General features: G+C 37.4%; 1 protein-coding gene across 2 annotated transcripts in view; it reads right to left on the minus strand.

Annotated features, from left to right (window-relative positions):
* The window catches only part of MCTP1 (multiple C2 domains, transmembrane 1), a 906,633-nt gene that overhangs the window by 584,276 nt on the left and 304,871 nt on the right, over nt 1-17,486 (minus strand). The window contains exons 1-2 of one of the 2 annotated variants that reach the window (XM_006885367.1): nt 9,164-9,585; nt 8,704-8,706 (exon numbers count right to left, since the gene is read on the minus strand). The exons of the other annotated variant lie outside the window; for it this stretch is intronic. Of the exons in view, the coding sequence (XP_006885429.1) occupies nt 8,704-8,706; nt 9,164-9,220 (60 nt within the window). The 5' untranslated portion in view covers nt 9,221-9,585. Of the gene's footprint in view, nt 1-8,703; nt 8,707-9,163; nt 9,586-17,486 lie in introns of those variants that run through there. 2 annotated transcript variants of the gene reach the window in all.

Raw genomic sequence — 17,486 nt, forward strand, 5'->3', positions numbered from 1 at the left:
CCACAGGAAAAAACTAATTCCTTTAAACTTAGACATGGTCCCCCATGCTCCTTCCCCTACTTCTACTAATTCCAACACCGATCTAAACTGCTTTACCAGGTCTGAAATCCCTTACAATAGCTACACAGATAACATGTACTCATGATTATGAGATTTATTGAGGAAGTAAACAGGCATAATTCAAACCAGCAGTAGAATACAATCTCTCAGTCCTAGCACCTTCTCAAGTACGGTTGTAGATCCTTTGACATTCAGCCTCACAGATCTGATCAGTATTACAAAGTTCCCTTAGTCCTACCAGCTATGGTGTATTCCCTCAGCATTCTAGCAAACTTGGGTTGAAGACTTCTGTTGAGGTTCCATGAGGCAGAAGTCCCAAGTTAGCTCTTACCAGTTATGACATCTTCTCTCAGTCCTCCAGAAAGTTTGGTTTGAAGACCTCTGTCTTTGGCTCTGTGAGGCAGCAGTCCCACGTCAGCTATTCTTTCAATAGTCCAGTAAGCAAATAGTCCAGTAAACAAAACCTTTCGTTCTATCTCTGCCTTAAAGCGTAGCCCTCTCTCCAGCTCAGGGACTCTGGCCTTGTCTTTGCCTCAAGGAATATGTCCCTCGTTCTCCCTTAAGGGCAATTGCTCCAGCTCTGTCTCACAAGAATATTACGAGAGAGGGTGCATTAAGTTCCATGACCTTATATAAGCCTCAAGAATGTTAGTGCTTGTATTCCACCCTAAACCAACCTCCTTAATATAATAAACACTTCATCACAAAAAAAGTTACCAATGGATAGGAAAATCATGTTGAATAATAAACCTTTAACATCATAATCCACCCAATCAATGACTGCTGTCTTGCTAGAAAGCATTGCTGAGGGTCTACAACGTGTGATGCATTGCATTAGCTATATGCACACTATGTTTATGAAACATGATGCCCATTATTGCTCACAAGATGCGAGAAAGCAAGAAGAGTTTAAAAATACCCAAGAATTTAAAATAGAATTTGTGGTATCCATGGTAAAGGCTGATTCATGTAGACCTAAATATATAATTGACCTAAACTTCTACCATTCATTCCATTTCCTTCTTCAACTAAATAATGACTTTCACCAGGAAATGTCTAGGGAACATACACAGGAAATTCGACATCCTCCCCTCAAAAACACACAAAATTCCTACAAGCATTCCTGGAACTGCATTAGTTAGCTGTGTATGTACAGAAAGCTACTCTATACATTTCCGTCTCATCCAAGAAGTAATTTTTCGCATTTCTAAGAACTATGATCACCTATGAGAACTCTGATTTATACTTGATCGTTCTAGATACATTTTTTCATTAAAACTGGCTTAATATTACATGAAATCCTAAGCAGTCCAACTGTATTTCTGGTTTTTTAAGATCTGAGTTTCACTAAGAACTATAATGTTAGTCACTAAAATAATTAAAAACACTAATATGAATATTTTTTTCCATGTGATTAAATATACTAACATTAGTAGGTGTGATTGAGTCAGTCCTGATTCATAGCAGTCTTATTGATAATACATCTACATTTTCTCAATCTTTTCCACTCTCAAACTGAGCTTAATATTGAGGGTCTTCCTCTCCTTCTTTTCAAAGCATGATGTCTTTATCTAAAGATTGGGCCTTTTTGATAATTTAAAAGTTACCAATATTTTGTTGTTGTTGTTAATATTTGAGAGAAATAATTGTGGAGTTAAAAATTTGGAACCTGATTTATTATATTTTATAACATGAGGTAAATTACCAAGAATAAATATTGCTAAACCTATCCAGCTCATAAAATGACTAATGCAAGGGAAGACCAAGTGACTAATTTGAGTATCTCTAATAAACTCCTGAATAAAAAGCCATCTTAGGAACAGATTTGATGCCTTGAACACTACTGAGCAAAGGCCAGTGTATAATTGTATAACAATTACTCGTTATACAGCAGAGTAGGATTATATTCAAGAATCCATGAGGAATGCAAATGTCATTACAAAGACAGCAGGGGAAGAAAATACAGAGATGGGTGTTTGAAGACACTCTGAACATTGTGCTAGAGGGCCAAAAAGCCAAAGCAAAAGGAAGAAATGAAGATGTTAAGGAGCTGAAAAGAAAATTTAAAAGGGCTTATCAGGAAGACAAAGTATTATAATGAAATGTGCAAAGAACTGGAATTGGAAAATCAAAAGGGTCAAACGCAACATTTCTTCTAAAGCTGAAGGAATTAAAGAACAAATTTAAACCTTGAGTTGCAATACTTAAGAATGCTATTGGAAAAATACTGAATGATCCAGGAAGCATCAAAAGAAGATGCAAGGAGTAAACAGAGTCATTGTACCAAAAAGAATTGACTGACATTGCAGTATTTCATGAAACAATGGTGATGGAGGAGTAAGTTTGAGCTGTTCTAAAGGAATTGGGGACAAGGGGAAGGCCCTAGTAATTGATGGATTACCAACTGACATTTTTCAGCAAACAGATACAGCCCTGGAAGTGCTCCGCCATATTTATTCTCATTCCCAAAAAAGGTGGTACAACAGAGTGTGGATGTTATCAAATGATATACTGATATTACACATAAGCAAAAATCTGCTTAAGATTATCCTAAAGTGACTGGAAGAGTACATCAACAGAGAACTACCAGATAGACAAACTGGGTTTAGAAGAGGCCATGGTTCTAGGGACATCATTACCAGTGTCAGGTTGATGTTGGCCAAAGCTGAGAGTACCAGTGCTTCATTTACTATGCAAAAGCATTTGATGGTGTGGATCATAAAACAGTGTAGCTAACCTTGAGAAGAATGAGAATCCTAAAAGACTTGATCATGCTTATGCACAACCTATACTTGGATCAGGAAGCAGTCGTCAGAACAGAGGGAGAGAACACTGCAAGGTTCAAAAATATAAAAGGAGTTTGCTAAGGATGTGTCCCATCTCCATACCTTTTCAATCTGTATGCAGAAGAGATCATTTGAGAGGCTAGACTTTATATGAGGAGGAAAGTGGCATCAGAATTGGGAAAGATTTATCAACAACCTGCATTTATGCTGATGACTCAACCTTATTTACTAAATCTGGGGAGGGTCTCAATCATATGCTGCAGAGAGTCAAGGACTGTAGCTTGCAATATGGATTGAAGCTCAACATCAAGAAGACAAAGATTCTCACTATTGGGCCAATGGGCAGTATTGTCATAGGTGGAGAAGAGATTGAGATTGTTAACAATTTCAACTTGCTTGGTTCCACAATCAACACTCTTTGCACCAGCAGTCAGGAAATCAAAAGATGAATTACATTAGAACAATATGCTATCAGAGACCTCTCCAGAGTGCTGATGAGCAAAGATATCAGTCTAGAGGCTAAGGTGCACCTAATCTAGGTCATGGTCTTCACAATTACTTGTTATACAGCAGAGAGCTAGACCATGAACAAAGATGACAGAAGAAGAAGAGTTAATGCCTTTGAGTTGTGGTGTTGGAGAAGGGTATTGAACATACAATGGATTGCTAAGAGGACTAACAGGTCTTTCCAGGAGATGGTGAAACCAGGCTGCTCTCTGGAGGCAAAGATTTCGAGACTCTATCTCACATATTTGGGCATGTAGCCAGGAGGGACCAATCTTTGAAGAAGGATATCATGCATGGAAGGGTCAACAGACAGTGCAGGAGAGGAAGACTTTTGATGAGATGGATTGATACGATAATGAGTAATGAGGATAGGTTTGTCAAAGACAGTGATAGAAAAGGTTTCAGAGCTATTGTACATATGGTCACTATGAGTCGTATTTGACTTGATGGCACATAAAAACAAGAACAACAACAAATTCTAAGTACCTGATTCAGGCCACGGTCTTTTTAATTACTTGCTATCAGAGAGCTGGACAACAAATAAAAATGACAGTAGAAGATCTAATGATGCTGTTAGTGTTGGCAAAGAAAGCTGGAGATCCCATGGACTGCTGAAAGAACAGATATGTCTTTATAGCCTTTGAGAAGGTACAACCAGATTGCTCCTTGGAGGCAAAGATGATAAAACTTTGTCTCACATACTTCGGGCATGTTGCTAGGAACGGCTGTTTCTGGAAGAGGGGCATCATGCTTGGGAAGGCGGAGATGTGGAAAAAGCACCGAAGACCCTCAAGCAGGTGGATTGAAACAATGACTGAAGCAACGGGCTTCAGAGTGTCTGAGATTGTGAGGATGGCACAGGGTAGAACAGGGTTCAGGCTTGTTCCTATGGTTGCTAAGAGTTGTACTTGGTTCAACAAACCCCTGACAACAATAATAACAATGAACTTCAAGGCAATTAAACCCCAGCAAACCACCTTCAAAACATTCTTTAGCTTCTTTTTAGTACATTGTATATTATAACCCTGGACTTGCTTACAACAAAAAAGTGTATCAGTAAACTCTTTTATTGAGTTAAAGGTGTTTTACCACTTTCAGATTTTCTTCTCTAGGAAAAGCATCATTATTTGATAATATTTATCAATTTCTTATTATCATTTAGTGAATCCTTCTGGATAGCAAAAATGACATATTTTTCTGGGAAAAAATAAAATAAGTAATAGCAATTAAAATTATTATTAAGTGCCACTTAATTCAGAAAATCAGCTCATAAGGCTCAAAGAAGATTGTGTAAGATATATGGAAGAATGTAAGGCTTCAAAGTGCTTTTTCTACTTTGCTTGTGGAAAAACAACAAAAAAAAGACCAGATTTGAGTGCCACCTACAAAACCAGAGTAGGGTAAGTATTACAAAGAAGTACTGACTCCTTCCACCACCTTCCTACAGCCCAGCATTCTCTCCCTCAGACAGACACATAGTATCCTGTCACACTTATATTTAACCATTGCCACCGAGCCTACTTTGACAGTGGTCATGGTGACCATCCATCAGATTTCTTAAGCTGTAAATCTTTAGCTGCAGGAGTGAGAGTGGAGAGACTTTTCAGTGTTATACCATGGAGTAGTTGGTGGATTTGAACCACCAATCATTTGGCCAACAGGCTGAAATATTACACACTATGCCCTAGGACTAGTATATTTATATTCATCAAAGCTTTTTAAGGTTCTTACCTATTTATTTAATTCCTGTTTTCCTTTATTCCCTAATAATGCAGGTGGTACATGTAGTTCTTGGAATAAAAATAGAAACTTTATTTAAAAAAATACCCTAGGATTTACTCAAAAGATAGTGTGAAAATAAATTACATTTATTTCTTGAAGTTATACATTGAAAACAAGATATGGGTATAAGACATACTTTTTGTAGGAATTACATTTTTTACTAAGATAAATTACATCCAAGATTAAAATTTTTAAGAGTATCTTCCTTATTAATAAGATGAGCAAAAGAGCCTTATAATTGATCTGTCTTCTAATCTTAATGTTAAGAAAGGCTTAAAAATCTTATTTTCTTTATAAATGTGCATTCATTAACCTAATAGGACAGATGACATTAGCTCACATAATTAAACAAATTATCTTTCTCTCTTTTCATCTTCCTGAAACAAAAAGAAACATTCTGTCAATAAAAAAATAGACCAGTTTTATTTTAACAGAACTGTTGAAGAGTCACTGATTGTTCTAAATTTTCCTTATTTCTTTTTAAAAGGCAAGCATTTGGGTAGTTGTAATTCTGCTACCACTTTAAGCAAACCCATGAAGACAATTTTATAAACCATCTATAATTGTAAAGCTACCCCTATTTATTAAACATGTTTACTTTAGTGGCTGACCTCATAAGGCAAGAGTTCAGACATTACTACCGCGGTAATAGGGGACAGATTGGAAAAGTAAGATGTTATAGTTTATTATTTAGGGCACCAACAAATAAGAGCAAAAAAACCTCATCCCACAAAACCTGCAGATGAGGCTGTATGTTTTACTGCGGGACATTCTTCAGACAACACAACCCCGTGGGCATTGTAATTAATGTATTTAAACAAGATGTACATTAATGATTGATAGAAACAATATGCATGGTATACTTTCATTTAAATTACAATTTTTTAAAAAAATTAGAGGGGAAAAAACCTTACACAGTAGGGCTCAATAAGCAATTCATTTTCTGATTAATTCTTAATGCACCAGGCAGACAAAAAGATTCAGGTTTATTTCATGATTCATATACAAGTTGAGGAAAACTAAGCCTCTTTCTTACACCCTCTGTTCCTAAAATAAGCTATTTTTTTTTTGTAAAATGAGAATATTTAACATAACACTGAAGTTCAATTCCAAATATATAATTACGTAAAACTAACTCTGTGATAATAGTATTTGTAAGCACTCATCAAGACAAAGCATTCTCATGACAATTATCATTTTCTCTTCATAAATGATTTTTCTATATTAGGTACTCTAAAAAAGGTACAGTAGATACTCTATGAGATGGATTGATTCAATGACTGGAGTATGGAGTGTAGGTGTGTTGGAGACAGTGAGATTGGCACAGGACAGAGCAGGGTCTCATAGGGTTGCTATGAGTTGCAGGTCACTCAACGGCACATCAAAACAACAGTAGATACTATTACTTATTTATCTGAACAAGTGTGCTGTTCTTGGTAGTCAGCAGGATTTGCTAAATGACAGTAGAGCCAGAGGAGAATGTTATTAAAAAAAATTCCTAAAAAAAAAATCCTTAACATGAACCATTTGAAGGCTTACTTAAGAGAATTCCTTTTTTTTTAAAAGGGGGGGGGGAAGCCACGCTGTGCAGTTTTGCTGATTCTTCAATTAAGAAGCCATACATTGACTTTAATTTGAAAATAAAATGTTAACTGCCACTCAATAAATGTATTTTGAGTGAAGAAAAGTTTTATTCAAACTATTTGACATTTTAAAGTTCACTGGGTTAAACTGACTTCTTATATTTTGGGAGCTTAACTTTGCCAAGTACTTTTATATAAATTCAAAATTAAGCAAGTAAAACAATTCACACAGAGGAGAAAATGAGGCCCTCAATACTACGAGGAGATAAATGGAATGCAGAGAGCAATCTCAAGTGTCTCTGCTATCTTGTCAGCTCTCTCTTGTCAAGCAGACATGACAAAAACAATTCTTCACAAATACGTCTAACACTTTACAGTTAATAAAACAGAGAAGACATAATCTTGTTTCCTCTTTGCAGCAAGTCTGTGAGGTAGGTAATATTTGAAAGTTTCTCCCAATCAACTTTTGATTAGTCATCTCCAAAGGCAAGAGTTCCTGGATTAAGTGAAATCTGCAAGTTGTCTAAAAGGCTCCTTTTTTGCCATTAGATCTCACCTAGTTCTGACCTCTTTTCTCATAAAAACCCTTATGAGAAAGAAGAAAAAGAAAGGTTATTACTCTTTATGTTCACCCACATACCTTCTTTCCTTTTGTCCTCCCAACCACACCCACACCCCTTCTGGAAGTTCAAAAGAGAAAAACAATAAAAAGATAGGAGGAAACAGAAAGGAAGAAGAAGCAAAATGCCTGAACAATCTAATTAGAGAATTACCAGTTGCTGGCACTATGTCATAAATAATTAACTCCATATCCAACACAGAGCATACTGTAAGAAATTATTTGACCACATTGTTAGCAGGCTGAATTGCTATATATGACAATAGGGTGTGTGCACATTACAATCATCCTTAAGACTCTGAAAAGATGAGAAATTTAGTTAGACATCTTCTTGTCTGGATAGAAAAAGAATATCTTTTTCACTGTAGTTTAATAATTTACATGCAGTGTTTCAAATAATTCTCAAGCCTTATTAATACCCGACTACCCAGAACTGGTCTTTCCCTGTTCATGTGGGGGGAAAGGCAGAATTTGATGTATAATCTAGCATCAATATTTTCACATCCACTTGTTTTATACTCTTTTGGGATACCTGCTTTTCCACAAAGGATTTCAAAGGATCTCACAATGCTAAGTCATTTTCTTTAAAGTTTTTCTTTCCCAATTTGAAACATTATCTTCAAAGATATTTAGAGGTTGAAATAATTTTAATTCAACCCAAAGAAGAGGAGAATCACGTATCTTTCATCAGCTCATTAAACCCCTGACCTTTGCAGAAACATGAGTTATTGAACACATGCGTAATTAAAAGTAATTTTCACGTTGTAGTAGTTGTTGTTAGGTGCCATTGAATCAGTTCAGAACAGTACTGTCTCAGAATCTAACAAGTTTGTAATGAGAAATTTTGAATAGAAATGAAATAAGCATGATAATGATTCAATTAAGAAGAAAATATTCATAATGCTTTTGATAGTCTCATAAAAATTTTAGTTCATTAATAGTTTATGAATTCATATCTATAGCTCACAAATTCAAACTGGCCTTTTCTATCTTAGAATTCAAGGTCTTAATATGTGTGTTTTGAGAAATTGGACACCAGACATTAACTTTAACTCTGACTTGATGTAACTGCTTTAACCCATAGAGAAATGGAGACCAGAGACCTGTCAGCCACTACAAACTTACTGCAGCTAGCTAAAGCATTTGAAAAAATGAACTCCTTCTTAGTCTTTATTCCCAGAGCCCTCTATCCACGCACTGTACATAAGAGTGTCTCCAACAGCTAGTGAGGAAGTGAGCTGGTGATAAACAAGCTCTTACGCAGTCCCAAACATATCAGAAGATTGTAAATATGATAGTCTTTCACTTAAGTAGAAAGCCAGTTAGGGAAAAAAAAGAGGTAGGTAGTATTTTCCTACTATTAAACTTTCTAGTATTTGCTAATACCTTTTTAATTTAAAAGAAGACATATAATTACTGAACTATAATCATTTTGGTTAATACCCAAACTTAATCATAGTGATTTTGATCCAACTTTCACCTTTAACTGAGATCAGAGTAGTAAAAAGAAAACAAAAAATATCCTGGACTGTTTCAATATTTTAAAAAAATAACCTAGACAAGTATAAAACTGTTGCAATGTTTCTCTTTCACAGACCCTAAACCTGTCACAGAAATGATCATAAATAGGAATGTCATTCTATTTAGCCAAGTCTTTCATAAGTGAATTATGCCTTAAGTTTAAATTTACTAGCACTGGAATCTAAAATGTTACCTTTGATATTCCTGTAAGGAGGCATTTTAAGAGGTTTAATCACACGTTAAAATGAACACAATTCATTCAGGGCAGCCACAGAACAATGAGGAAACCAAAAGGTGGAACTTACCTTATGATAAATAAATGGCAAGTTGCAGGCACTTTTCAGCTTGCAGCTCTCTAGCATAGTGGATTAGAAAGGAATACAACATCTTTCAGTCCAGTGAGAGAACTGCATATCTGGACTTGGCTTTCTTCACTGAATCCTGGCAGACGGCTGTTCACCTCTGCGTGAGAGCAACAGCCTCTTCGCAGATAGCACTTGCTGCTCTGAACTGCAGCAACTTAGAATGGAAGTAAGAGGAACCCGTGATTTTTAAATACCATTGCTTCAGATTCACAGGATGTGACTCAACTCTCTCAAACCAGTAGGAGTAGAGTTTCCCTCTTCAAAACTGCTAGTACCGATTACATAACAAACAACATCATTCCTGGTCCTGAAAGGTTGACAAAGGAAATACTAACAATTTCATCTGCTAAAGTAGGCATGCATTCTTAGTAGAACTCTTCCTCTTAGCACACTTTGTGAGTATGGAAATGAGAAGGGCATGAGAAAAACCCATCTTCTTTCTGTCTGCAGTGAGTTCATTCAATGCTATTAAAGGGGTATGAACTTGTCAACATCTCCCTAACAGACGTATAAAAAAGAGCCACACTATAACATTGACATAAGAGCAAAAGCAGTTTGTATAATAAACCACTATCTTAACACATGAAATTGGCAATTCAACATAATAACAACAGAATCCTTCACTAAGTACAGAGTGGATAGGGATCTTACTAGTTTTGTTATCTACAGTTCCTACAGAAATCTTATCCTACATTTCTTTAAGACTGTCTACCTCTACTACCTTTGTGAACATTTCTAAAGCAACATGACTAATGACACAAATTCTATAGTAAATGTGACTGACTTCCATACTATAGCTGCCTTCCCCCAGCCCTCAAGCTGAACTGTATGAAGCTTGATCACACATTCAATTAATATATTCAGATACCACAATTGTTTTTATGTGCCGTCGAGTTGCTTGCGACTCATAGCGACCCTATGTACAACAGCCCTAAAACTGCTCTGTCCTGTGCCAATCGCACTGTCTGACATTCCCATCCCGATTATCCCAGTCACTGAATCAATCCACCTCATAGAGGGCCTTCCCCTCCTGCGCCGTCCCTCCACCCTCCCAAGCATAATGTCCTTCTCCAAGGACTGGTCTCTCCTCATATGTCCAAAGAATGTTAGATGGAGCCTCAGAATTCTTGCCTCCAAGGAGCCACCCGGTTTAACCCTTTCCAGGACGAATCTGTTTGTTTTCCTAGCAGTCCATGGTATTCTCAATACTCTTCTCCAACCACAATTAATAAATATTAAAAGACTTAGCTCTTAGGATGAAAATAGAAAACATAAATCCAAACATTACAGTTATAAAGGAAAGGAAAAGGATGAAAAAGGAAAAACAACAACCCCACACTGAAAAACCCCCACAACAAAATCCAACTCATGTTTATGACAACATACAAACTGAAACCATGTAGTGGGAATGCATGATAGACATATACCATTACATGCCTCTGAGTCAGAATGGACTCATAACTGAACCTCCAGTGAGTTTTCAAAATCTTGTAAAACATACAGGAGAAGATTGCCCATCTTTTCCTCTCCAGCTGGTGGATTTGCATCACATGTCATTGGATTGGCAGCACAACTCCTTATCCCACAGGCCACCAGGGCTCCCTGACAGACATATAAGTTGAACATACATGGGGGCTCTGGTGGCCTAGTGGTAAGAAGCTGCACTACAATCCCAGAGGAATGTGGTTCAAATCTTCCCATTGCTCTGGGGGAGAAGGATGGAAAATGGGAACTCTCCTTCCGTGCAATTACCTGTCTCTGAAAGCCGTGCTAGAGGATCAGCTATGGGGTCGTGTGGAACTCGATGGTACACAACAACAACAGATACTCATTAAAAAGTTAAAAAAAAGGCAGTGTCTAATAATGCTTAGCACAATACATATATAGTATAGCATCTCAATATGTAATAAATGTAAATGATTAATTAAATATGTATTTTATACTAGGTTTAGATCTTGTTGTTGTTAAGTGCCGTCGAGTCGTACGTGACTCAGAGCGACCCTATGAATGAAAGTCCTCGACACTTGCGTGTATATTTTAAAAGTAAAGCCCATCTGCATTAAAACTCATCAGGTTTCAAGTGCCCAGTAGCTATACAGAGCTAATAGCTACCACAAGACTATAAGAGGCCTGAAGATAGAAATCTTGTTTTATATAATAAGGTTTAAAAGATACCCCTAGCATGATGACCAGTACAGAACAGAATTCAATAAACATAATTTAACAAATGACTGACTAAATAAAATTTAGAATTCATGCTCTGGTTTGGCAAATAATAGAATACTAAAGAATTATCAACCATCTGTTTGTTAATGTGTCTTAGTGTGGTGGCTTTTATATTGCTGAGGTATAGAAAGGCCTCAGGTCTTTTGTTTATAGAGTCACTATGAGTCACCCACAATTTGACGGCAATCAACAACATCTCTAACCTATGCCACTGGTATTTCAAATATCAGTAGGGTCATGCATCATAAAAAAGTCTTCAGCAGCGTGTCCAGACTAACACAGACAAGAAAAAAGGCCTAGTGATCTACTTCTAAAAATTAGTAAGTAAAGCCTTATGAATCATAGTATAACATTGCTTAACTCCTTAGCTGCAGACATGTTATTAACTGAGATTAATAGATAAAGGAAGGATTAACTGATAGAGGAGGACATGCTATTCAGGAAAGTAAAAGGTCAATGAGTGTGTGGAAGACCCTGGGTGGAATGGCCTCAGTACTCCCAAGCATAAACTTGAGCACACTGGTGACTGTGAAGATGATGTCTGAGCATGCAACCCTTTCCTTTTCTTCAATTCACCATTATTCAAAGTCAAACGAAGAAAAAAAATGTTTAATAAGACATATGCTTTACAACTCGGAAGTCCACATGCAAGGTAGAGGTGAAGTAAGGAACTGCTTATGAGGTTTTCTGTCAATTCCAACAACTAAGAAATAGTGAGAAGAGTTGGGACCTGAGAAGGCTTTTAGGACCAAATAGTAGGCTCTTGTGTCCAAGAGAAAACGAATATACTTGCCAGTAATGTTAATGCTCACCCACAGCTCTTCTGGGAGGATCAAAATCGTTGAAGCATCCTCATTTGTTTCCAGCTGGGAGCTGAGGCCTGTCAGTCCTGTCAGCCAACGAGGACCTGATGTAGGCCACCCTTGGCCAAGTGTCCTTCAGAGCCACACATAAAGCAAGTGAGTGGGAGCTTCCCCTTGCCTATCTGTGGCTCTCATCTGTGACACTGTCTACTGAAGTGGCCCAGCTTTCCACAGTGGAAGCAATTCTGACCTCCTTTTTACCTTTGGGTGGCACTGTTTATGAGTAAGACTTCCTTTTCCTGACACAGGCCTTAAACTGGCAGCAATAGCTGCCCCAATAATTTTGGCCATTCTCTGGTCTTTTCTTTTCCCTCTAGATCCCAGTTGTTAAAAGATTTTCGAGTTATAAAACAACCCAGTGGTAGATGGAATTTGTTCCAGGACTTAAGAACAATAAATGACATAGATGAGCCTCTACATCTTGTGGTTCCTAACCTTTATACTATAATAGACAAAGTGCTAGTCAATAGGCCTTTTATTGTAAGAACTACCTTCCCTCTGTAACTTGATTTGTGCCACTATTAGACCCTCTACTTGGAATATTAATACTTTTTTAAGTTTTGACTCATGTACTTTTAACTTGTTAGTTAAATTTGTGTCTTCTAGGCTGCAACGCTTCCATGATACATCTTCAAGGATATGAACATGTACGGCTAAGCACAATTGATAAGAGTGCATCTAAATTCCAAAATCAATCTCCATAATAGTCTATGTGTTTCCTATTGCCAAGGGGCCCTTTAGAGTAGTGAGAGAAGATCTTCCCCCTGAAACCTACAAGCGTCCCTTTTCAGCAGGAAGTAGCTAAGAGAATATGCCATCTCCTTTTCCTTATGAATCAGGGTAAGGTCTCTCTCAGAGAGGAGTGATAGGGAATGGCAAAGGATACACTGACAAAGGAGATTAATCAGAACTGGCTTTTACAAGCACTGTGGCAAATGGACAATTTAAACAGACTTTCAAGGGGGGGGGGTAAAGAACAACACACTGGGGAGAAAAAAAAAGACACATGCTATGCAACTGGGTACCTCTCCAGGCAGATTCCTGACAACGCTGTCATAGTTCCTGAACCCAGTCATGCATTAAGCCACATCTGCCTTCTGTTGCAATAATGGAGGTACTAGAATGCTCACTGACTTGCCTATAAGGTAAAAAACTGGAAACATCACAGTGGGACACTAACAACAGCAGGGGAAAATAAACAGTGGATTAACCACACCAAGGAATACTATATAGCTATTCGGAAGAATCAGTTTATGGTCAGTATTCACTGGATTAACATGTTTTGTCTTACCTATTACAATTTTATCCTTCTTAAGAGTACAGTATAACCCCAGATTTTGAAATCTCATTTAAGGCCACATCTACTTACACTTTAAGGTTATATAAATTTACCCCTACTTCAAAGCGATTGAACCAACTCTCCTAGTCCTAGAAAATTCTTCACAATTACCTTCACTTACTGCACAGATAGCTTTTAGACTAATGAAAATGTTCCAAATAACCAAACCAACTACTTAAACCTATTGTCATATCTAGACCAACAAGCTGTTAGAGGAACAGAGCAAGGGGACATTGCATGGTTTAAAATCAGAAAAGGTGTGCATTAAGGTGTATCCTTTCTCCATACCTTTTCAATCTGTATGAAGAACAAATCCTTCAAGCAGTTGGACTACACAAAGAAGAATATTGCATCAGGATTGGAGGAAGATTCATCAACAACCTGCATTATGCAGATGACACAACCTTGTCTACTGAAAGTATGGAGAACTTGAAACTCTTGCTGCAGAGGATCAAAGACTAGAGCCTTCCAATACGGACTGCATCTCAACATCAAGACAAAAATCCTCACCACCAGGCCAATAGACCACATCATGACAGATGGAGAAGATATGGAAATTATCAATGATTTCAGCTTGCTTGGATCCACAATCAACAACTTTGGCACCAGCAGCCAGGAAATAAAAAGACATATTGTCTCAAGAAAGCCTGTTAGGGACCTCTTCAAAGTGCTGAAGAACAATAATGTCAGTTTGCAGACTAAGGTGCACCTGATCCAAACCATAGTCTTTTCAATTACTTGCTGTGCCCCTAAAAGTTGGACAATGCATATGGACGACAGCAGTGGCATTGATGTTTTAGAGCAGTAGTATTGAAGAAGAGTGCTGAATATCCTGTAGACTGTCAAAAAGACAAACAAGTATGTCTTGGGAAAGGTGCCTCCATGCTCCTTGGCAAGGATAATGATACTTCATCTTTGGGCATATTGTTAGAAGAGGACAGTCATTGGAAAAAGACATTATGCTTGGAAAGATGGACAGTCAATGAAGGAGGGGAAAGACTCTAAATGAGATGAATTGACACAGTGGCTATAATTGTAGGCTTAAGTGTATCAGAGATGGTGTGGATGCCACAGGACATGGTCAGATCCACTGTTACAGAGTTGCAGTTGACTTGATATCACTTATCCACAAGATCTGTCATTGAGTCAATTTCAACACAAGCCTATGAGATATGTTACAAATGCCCCAGATGGTTTCAAAGGTAGTGAATCTTTACAAAAGCTGGCCACTTCATCTTTCATCCAAGGAAAGACTGGTGGGTTCAAGTAAAATAATGTTTGTTTTGTAGTTGAATACTTTAACCACTGAATTACCTGCTTCCTAAGAATAGATAATAATAGCACAGAATTATACCAACTTATGTACAAAATTTGACTTAAAGGAACAATTAGGGACAGATCTTCTTTCTCATCTGGGAAGTACACGAATTCATATTTGCAAATTTATGAGTGAGAACCTGGGAGACTTCATATTAGTTGTGGACAGGGATCTGAAATGAGAGGAAGGAGGACAATAAGAACCAGCAATTGTGTGCAATTTTTAATTATTGCTTTTTGCTATTGTGGTGTACCGTCGAATAAGAGACAACTCATAGCTGACCCTCTGGCACGTTATCAGAAGCAGTAAATCACAGAAACGGAGACAGGCCAGTTTTCTCCCACAGAGCAGCTAGCGGATTTGAACCACATACATTTAGGTTGGTATCACAGTTCCTTACCACTAAGCCATCAGACCACCCTAAATATCTCCTAACTCTTCCGAAATTAATTAATTAGTTACTTAATTAATTCTCTATGTAATTGGGGAAAAGTTTTAGTTTTGAACACCTATAATTTTTCATTTTATATTTCTATATTTAAATATCTTATACTCACTATAAGTGGACTACTTTAAAATAACATAAAAATTAAAATATTTTCCTCCACCCCAACTTCTCCATGCTTTCTCAGTCTCAATTTAGTTACTCTCTGCTTTTTCAGTAAGAATGTAAATTTTAAGACTAAGGTGCACCTAATTCGCCCCACGATGTTTTCAATTGCTTCATGCACATGTGACAGTTTGGCAAACAACGTAGACCGTAGACCAAAGAAGAACTGTTGCCTTTGAATTGTGGTATTGGCAAATAATATTGGTTACACCATGAACTGCCAAAAGAAAAAAACAAATCTGGTAAAAAGTATACTCAGAGTGCTCCTTAGAAGCAAAGGTGGTGAATCTTTGTCTCACATACTTTAGGCATGTTAGGAGGGACCAGTAACTCTGACTGACAGGTTTAAGAAAGCAGAGTATGAGGAAGGGAGAGGGATCTCTTTAATTATACACATGAGTTTACACAGTGACTACAGCAATGGGCTCCGGCAGAGTAGGGTTTTGGAGGATGGTGGAGGATTTGGACATACAGTGGCTATGAGTTAGGTCTGATAGCACAATACCTAACAATGTCAACAATAAAGGACCTGCCAGAATAGAGACAAAACAAGACACAAAGAGAAGCAGAGAGTCAGAAGCAACATTATATCTCTAATATCCCTTCTAAATTTGGCAAGTATCTTTTTTTTTTACATTTAGCCTTCTTCACATTCTTTTCCTTAACCTGCCAACACAGCAATAGGTTAATGTTTATAATATCTGCCTTGTATTAAAGTCATAGATCAGAATTAGTACGGTTGATGGTGATTATCAGCTCACTACAAAATTTCTAGTGTCTTAATTGAATACAAGAATGACTTTCTTAATTAACTGAAAAACTAAATCTATTGTGCATTTTTGTTTTGGTCCTCAAGTTGTTCACATTTTCTTACGTATGTTCATAACAATGCATTCTTTTGTCTCGCTTGATTTTCACACTATTCTTTCCTTAAAAATTACAGCTGAGATATTTAGCATATGAAGTAAGATTCAAAGACCTTTAGACATTTGGAATGACTAAACAGAATCTGAGTTGAAACAGCCCTGACAGACTGATTTGAGTACCACTCTATTTTACTCACTCAAAGCCCACTTATCTTAATAACTTAAACCTCCTACATAATCTGTTGATATTCTCCTTGCCTTCTCTTAAAATCTTCACATTTTGCCAAAATTGCTTCATAGTATTTTCTGGAAGAAATAAAGCATAGATACAATTAAAGCCCCCACATGGTCCTGCCTAACACAGGCTAGTTTTTACCCATGTGTCATTTTACACTTTTATTAGATATTTGTGTGTGTGTGTGTGTGTGTGTGTGTGTGTGTGTATAACTTTGCATGTATTTAAACTTTATAAAAGTGTACCTTAGTGTTACTTAGGTGCCGTCGAGTCAAATATGACTCATAGTGACCCTATGAACAAAAAGATCTGAAATCCGTTCTGTTCTCTACCTTCTTCACTTCTTGACACATAAGAGCTCACTGTAGCAGTCACCATGTCAGCTCACCTGGTTGAGGGTCTTCTTCTCCTTTGCTGACCCTCCACCCTTCCCAGCATCATGTCCCTCTCCAAGGATTAGCCCCTCCTAGTAACATGTCCAAAGTAGGTGAGGTGAAGAGCACCCCAGATGCACCTTTTCCAAAACATATTTATTTGTTCTCTTGGTCGTTCATGTGATGTTCAGTCCTCTTCTCCAACACCACAGCTCAAAGGTGTGAATTCTTTTTCTGTCAACCTTATTCATTTTCCAGTTCTCAAATGTTTAACAAGTATCTTAGCATAAGGATCCTTAATTTCCCCCCACCCCTGTATTATCTTGGATATGACAAGTTTGTTGTTGTTGTTGTTATGTGCCATCGAGTCGTTTGCGACTCATAGCGACCCTATGCACAACAACCCTAAACCCTGCTCTATCCTACGCCAAC

This window comes from Elephantulus edwardii, unplaced genomic scaffold (genome assembly GCF_000299155.1).
Source record: "Elephantulus edwardii isolate Elephantulus edwardi_28Jun2011 unplaced genomic scaffold, EleEdw1.0 scaffold00043, whole genome shotgun sequence".
NCBI lineage: Eukaryota > Metazoa > Chordata > Mammalia > Macroscelidea > Macroscelididae > Elephantulus > Elephantulus edwardii.